Here is a 7,529-nt window from a genome sequence, read left to right on the forward strand (position 1 = left end):
AGCAATTAAGAAAAGCAAGCCTGCAACTCTCAGAACCAAGACCTTAACCAAATCTAAATCTACAGTCAACAAGGAAGATCTTTAATATATCTGTGATATCTAGGAGTTTTCAAATTTAAATCTCTACTTGAATGAACTTGAAGAAGTAAGAGGAATTGATGCTCACAGACATCTTCCTGAAAGATTTGTGTTTAAGTACAAGGCAGGGAAAGAAATCACATGGCCTCTTCACAGAATTCTAGAAGAAAGCTGTTTTGTACTAGTAAAGATCTACTCATTTTTCAAAAAGAACTTTGGATTTAATGTGACTGCAAGGAGATTGGTTCTAAAGAAGATTAAAGAGCTAAGGATTAATAAAGCCAAAGATGCACTTCCAAAAACTCTATCAATTCCCTTCACAGGAAAGAGAGTGCATTTGAGGCCTTAGTGGCTGATGGAATTCATGGATGATAAGGGAGTTAGAAGATTTTTCAGACTGGATGACCAATTGAGTATCTCTAGAAATGAGACTCTATTGGAAATGCAAGAAATGCTGGAATCATCTGAAGTTGATGAACTTGAATTTCACAGACAACTCCAGAATCAAATAGAGGAAAAAAACAAGAAGCTTGGGAAGAAATCCAGACAATCAAGAAAATAGAATTATCTGCTCAGACTAGAGGAGCACCTTGAAAATGATTGTGAGAACTCTTTGTACACTTTGCTTTGTTCAGTTTTCAATAAATTTTTTAGAACTTATCAATTTTATCTACTACTTTTTAATCTGTATTTTTTTGGGTGTTTTGTTATCATCAAGTTTCTCCTAATTTATGGCTACAATTCCAGTAGACATAAATTGGGGGAGATTGTTAGGAATATGTTGTGAACTTGATGATAAGTTAAACAAAACACCTTAGTAGATTTAACTTAGTGAATTTTATAGCACTCGACGGATGATCTAATATAGTCCCGACGGATGAACTTTATAGTCCCGACGGATGACAAATTGACATCCATCGAGTGAGTAGCTTATGTAACAAATAAGTAATGTAACACATTTGTGCAAGCAACAATGTGTAGACTATGTAGGAGTATATACATCATGTTGACTACTAGTTGATATACATAATAAGGTGACTAATTGTAAATATAAGATGTCTTGTAATTATGTATAAATGAAATAGAGTCAAGTGACAGAAAAGGCTCCCGACAGATGATCTACAAGACTCCCGACGGATGATCAACATAGTACCCGACGGATGACAACCATAGTCCCGACGGATGATCAAATTCAAATAGCTGTTGACAATGACAACACAGTCACATGTGTTGGGTGTTTGCAAAAGGAATGTGGCAGTCTGTTAAGCAGGATTTCGAGCGCAAAGAAGCATTACCATTTCCATGCAATTGTGAAGATATTCAAAGATGCTGGAATAGAGTAGTGAAGCAGCATGGAATTAGACTAGATATATTTTGTTTTATTATCTTGTCTTATTGTCATGTAAACTTGGTGATATATAAACTAAGTGTAGCAAATAGAACAATTAACTAAGCAAGCTTATTTTCAGAGAAACATATCAAGCTATATTCTGTAAGTATTTCTCTGAAGTTTAGTTGTTCAAATTTGTAAGCAGCTGTGAGCTATTCAAAGCTTCACAGAGTTCTCAATTTGATATATATATATATATATATATATATATATATCTGGTGGATACTTTCAAATCCACCAAAAAGTTTTAAAAACTTGTGTTTTTATTACTTAGTATTTTGATTTTTATCACTCTTTTATCCGCACCATTGCTAATCAAACACTGTTATATTTATCAAGTTAGAACATTCTTTAAATTTGAAAAAGTAGCCATAATTACATTCAACCTCCCCTTCTGTAATTCTTGTTGTATTGTTAGGGAATAACAATTAGTGATATTGTTCCACGTAATGTACTATTTAAAAAATGTCAAATATCTTGAAGAAAATAAGATGTATCTTTATTTAAATATATTTGATATAGTAAATAAAAAATTGATTTATAATAGTCAAATTACCCAAATTTTCACCAAATATTAAAATTCATCACAACTTAATCTTAGAATTGTCAATTTGAGTTAGTCTTGTTATTTTATTTTTTATTACTTTTAAAAATAAAAATTATATATCAAAGTAAATTAAATATATTTTGCATTAAAATATTATTTTTTCAAAACTACTTTCAAAGATATAATATATTAAAATTTTAGTCAAATTTTATTTGATTTGAAGGTGAAAAGTCAAAGCTCGAGAAATAACTAAGAACAAATAAAGATTTAAAAAATGTTACATTAAATCAGAAAAAATTGATCACTATATAATATTTTATGGTCTCTAAGGCCATCTCCAACAGTTGTGATCCAAAAGTTCAAATTTGGATCACCAACTGATCCAAATACTGATCCAAATTTCTGACCAACTCCAACAGCGTGATCCAAATATTTGATCCAAATTACTTTTTACATATAATAATATATTAATATAATATTAAGCAATTTTATCTTAAATTTATCATTTATTCATTATTAACAATTTATATAACATTTCATAAATTAATTAAATCAAAAGAATTAATACACATAAAAATATTAAAATTGTGCACTTAATTTACGAAAAACACATTTATTGCAATAATTAACATACAAAATATCATTGATACACACTAATTTAACGAATTAGTATATTCTTCCACAAATGCTCAATGTGCAATATGTGTCTCTTTATGGGAATTTGTTCGTGGTGAACATATGAGAATTATGGAAAAAAAGACTAAAAAACAGGGATTAACAACTCAAAATCAACTCAAAATCAAGGAAATGAAGATGAAGGTTAAGGATCTCAAAATAATATGAACATCTATCGACAATATTTTGATTATCTCGGAGGAAACATAAATAGTTTGTCCGACTAAATCAAAATTTTATGTTTTCTAGTATAGTTTTCGAGTCATTTTGTGTGTTGTAATTTCTTGTATGCATTTTATGTACTTTTTATTTTATGCACTGTACTTCTATTTAAATTTTAATGAAATTTGTTAACTATTTATTATATTCTGTTATTAATTATATAATTAAAAAAATCAAAAATCAATTTAAAATCTCATAAACTACAAATAACAAAACTATTATTTTATATTAAACCAAGTGATCCAAATTTGGATCATTATTGAAATGAAATTTAAGATAATCTTCCCCAAATTTGGATATTTGGATCAATGTTGGATTTGTCCTAAGAATTTAAAGGCATCTAAAAAATATTCTTAAAAAGAATAGTATACCTTTTGAAGCAACGGTGCAAGTAGTATTATATTAATTCTAATACTATAAACTTTAACATATTCAGAAAAAATAATAACATTCCTGTAATCATTTTATACCATCTTTGTTGTACTTTAAAATATACGATTTTCCCGATTTTACTTTTACACTTCCACAATAAACTAATATTTCATATTAATTCAAATAAATTTTAAAAAATTTCAACTATAAAACCTAATTTAATGCTTCCACAATGGGCTAATATGTGATATGTTAATATAAACAAAATTTTAGAACTCCACCTAACCTAAGAGTTAGCATATATATAAAAATTGTTTGGTATATTTCAAAAATTTACCGTGTGTGAAACACGAGCTATATTACTAGTATAAAATATAATTTTATATCTTATTTTTTATTATTTTTCTCAATATAAATTTAAATATTAAATTTTTATTCAGAATATTTTTTTTAAAATATAATTTATAAAATTATATTAAATAAGAGTCTTAAACTGCTTACTGAAACATCCCTCTCAAATATAAAGAATTGAGAGAGGGCGGAGGCAATATATATTTGTAAATGCTAGAAACTTTGTCCATTCAGATTATGTTCTTAATTTTGTACCAATGAAAAATTTTTGAGGCATAAAAAGAGCAGTTTCATATTAACATAAGTGAGTAACACATCATTATTAAATTTCTGCATTCAACACCAATTATCTTAGTCTTTTTACTAATTTCTCAAATTCGTTCGTCTAGCTGTATGAGAGTCTAGTGTGTTTTGATACACACCATTATTAAAATTGTGCATTGGACACTGATTATCTTAGTCTTTTTACTAATTTCTCAAATTCGTTCATGTAGCTGTACGAGAGGCTAGTGTGTTTTGATACTTAGATATAAAAAAAATTATGTTATTAATTCATCGATAATTGATATGACATGTATGCTCAATTTTTCGTATACATCTGAAAAATGATGTATTTATGATGCTCAATCCTACACTGCATGGTTAGATTATTTTTATGAAAATAGCATTTCAGAAAAACAAAAAATGATGAGCTATTTTTTTGTACGTGTTGATTTAGTTTTGATTATTTTTGGGAGTATGTAAGATTTGTTTTGGCGCTGAAGAAAAAGAAAAGAAGGCAGAAAGTATGGTGAAAAATCAGACGGAAAACTAAGACAGGTCCATATAAATACACAAGTAGTTTATTTATATCCAAGCAGAATGAAACAAGTGTAATAACCTCATTCACATAACTGATTCTAACTGCCAATCCACTTTCCTTTTTTCACTTTCCCCTTGTCTTTGAAATTTCACACAGCATGTTCCCCTCTCTCTACTCTTCTACAAACCCTAACCCTAATTCTCTCCATTTCCAATGTCAACACCCACCACCTCCTCTCCAAATCTATCACTTCCCACTTCCCATTTTACCCCTCCTACTTTCCCTTTTTTACACTTGTCACCCCTTCCCTCCAAATTCAAGAAACTCCCATTAACTAAAATCCTCTCTTCTCAAACCCCAAGCCCTCCTTCTTCTGACAAGGCATTTGATATTGTTTCCATTCTTCTTGCGATACCCAATTGGGCTGATAAGAATCAAGAAAGGCGAATGAAGACCAAAAGATTGTTGTATAAGCCTGAGGATTGGGTGCAACATAGGAGTTCTTTAAGGCACATTAGGCATTTGTTGTCCAGTTTGAATTCGAGGGTGGTTTTGTCGTTGGTTCCTCCCGTGATCGCGTTTACGTCGGTTGCCATTGTCGTTGCTACTTATAATTCTGCGGTTTTGTTGCATTGGTTGCCTGAGTTTTTTCCCGTTTTGAGGGCTTCTTCTTTGCCTTATCAGTTGACTGCGCCTGCATTGGCGCTTTTGTTAGTGTTTAGGACTGAGGCTTCGTATTCGAGGTATGAAGAAGGGAGGAAGGCTTGGACTAAGGTCATTTCTGGGACTAATGATTTTGCAAGGCAAGTGATTTCTAGTGTTGATCTTTCGAGTGATGTGTTGGTGAAGAATGCGCTTTTGCAATATATCATGGCATTTCCGGTTGCTCTTAAGGTATAGTATTAGTTATCTTGATTTCTGTTATTCTCCTTATAGTTTTATATATGTTTGTGGGAATATTAGTTTCAAAATATTGCTTTCTTGGTTCTTATCTATTTTCTAGTTAGTTTATAGGTACTAGGGGAGCGGGAGCGAGGCTCCGAACTCATGACCTTGTCATGCCCCTTGGGGGTTGGAGGGTGGGGGACTAGTCAATCTTTGAACCGTCTTTATGTTTCTAGTTGATGTCTAGTTATATATATATATATATATTGCCTCTTTGAAAGAAATGGCTTAGGTATTTTAAAAGTTGCTTAAAGTGATGCACAGTTACACTATATAGTCTTGGAAGTTTTAAATTGGTAAAAGGTTGTATGTTTAGCTTAAACTCTGTTTTTTCCTGTTGCAACTTCTGTTTTTTCATTTTGCTTTGCTGGCTGACTTTAGAAACTTCCTTACAGTAAAATCTGCAGAGACTTATAAGATGGGGCTACATTCTTATGGAAGGCATTGTAATATTAGCACATAAATATCTTGACTTGACAAAGAGTTCTTAATTGGTTATTCTTAATGCAAAAAGTAACCTACAGCTTTTCTTGCAGTGTCATGTGATTCATGGTTCAGATATTGCGCAAGACCTCCAAACTTTGATTGAGCCTGAAGATCTCTCAGTAATTGTCAGTTCAACGCATCGTCCCCGTTGCATTATTGATTTCATCTCGCAAACCCTCCGGATGCTAAATTTGGAGGAGTCAAAGCTAAATGTGCTGGTAATTGCTTATCTGATGTATTTTATGTCTGCCTAATCAAATTAACCAAAGTTTAAACATATGAGCGAATCTGCATCTGAATTTCTTTCCAGTTCCACGGCCTCAATCCACTCCCGCTGAGACAACATCAAGGCCCTTAAATGATTAAGAATAAGAATTCACACCACACCAACCCAAAATATACTAGACATTCTTAATTTTATAAATTCATAGGCTAGTATTGTGAGAAGCATTTGCAGACAAGGTGGTTAAATGGTAACTGAAATGTTGATGCCAATATTCAGTGGTAGAGACTAAGCAAGTCAGCATTGTGGCAGAGATATTCAGTTATTCTTAATTTGATCGGGTGCATCCTGTTGCAGGAATCAAAGATATCTTGCTTTTATGAAGGCATTGGTATCTGTGAACAGCTTATTGGCATTCCCATTCCTCTGTCATACACTCGCTTGACCTCAAGGTTTTTGGTCCTCTGGCATTTTTCACTTCCCATAATACTCTGGGATGATTGCAACTGGATTGTGGTTCCTGCTACCTTTATAAGCGCTGCTTCTTTGTTCTGCATAGAGGAGGTATGTTTCTCTCTCATGTATGAGTCTATTTGTGCATCAGATATCGTTTGCACAGAAAGTATTTCTATATCCACATGCGTTGATCAGTAAATAATATAGCTTATCCCTTGACCTGTCCAATATATTTAATAAAGATAATTTGGCATGGAATAGTTTCCACCACTGTTGTTGCTCAGTCTTGTAGTAAATTCTCTTTTTACTAAGAGATTCCTATCAGGGATTAGTTTTTTAATGTATAATGAATCTTCACAGGTTGGTGTGCTGATTGAGGAGCCTTTCCCGATGCTTCCTCTTGATGAGCTGTTGAAACTGTTACAGAACAACATCCAGGAAGCAATGGAAAATGAACTGATGATTCGCCAACTTATTACGAAAAGAAAGAATCGCTCCAGAAAGCCTTCGCCAAATGGACAACCTACCACCTAGGTTTGAAGTAAGACGATTATCTAAGCTGTTCAAACTTGGTAAGATTGGCTGCACATGATGTACTGGAAGTTACACATCCCATATATAGTAAGTATAAGAGCACTTGTAAAGATGAACTGCATTGCCGTATATGCTCGAAGCTTGTTTTGACCAATGTATATATAACAAACTCTTGCGTCTTTAGATAAAAATGCACTATTAGACCTACCATTTTATGTCGAAATGTAGATCCTACCATATTTTCTGCATTGGACCATTTTTAACAATTTTGTCGGGAATTTCCTCACAAAGGCATGCACATCCACTAATTAGACCTCTTATGAAATGCAGATCAGAAGACACCGTCAATGTGATGGCTAGATGTAAATTTGAATTAAATATTAGAACATAGGCCACAATGACAAGTTACGAAATAAGTTCTTTAAAGATCCCGGAATCAGTAGAATAC

General features: G+C 32.2%; 1 protein-coding gene across 1 annotated transcript; it reads left to right on the forward strand.

The window, feature by feature from the left end:
* The first annotated feature begins 4,531 nt into the window (after positions 1 to 4,531).
* Positions 4,532 to 7,291, forward strand: LOC141693355 (voltage-dependent chloride channel 1, chloroplastic-like). Its single transcript, XM_074498437.1, has 4 exons — positions 4,532 to 5,331; positions 5,919 to 6,086; positions 6,449 to 6,655; positions 6,908 to 7,291. Exons 1-4 carry the CDS (start codon positions 4,651 to 4,653, stop codon positions 7,079 to 7,081), a joined length of 1,230 nt encoding a protein of 409 aa, XP_074354538.1. The 5' UTR covers positions 4,532 to 4,650; the 3' UTR covers positions 7,082 to 7,291.
* The last annotated feature ends 238 nt before the right edge of the window (positions 7,292 to 7,529 follow it).

The sequence above is a fragment of the Apium graveolens genome, chromosome 10, assembly GCF_009905375.1.
Source record: "Apium graveolens cultivar Ventura chromosome 10, ASM990537v1, whole genome shotgun sequence".
Classification (NCBI taxonomy): Eukaryota; Viridiplantae; Streptophyta; class Magnoliopsida; order Apiales; family Apiaceae; genus Apium; species Apium graveolens.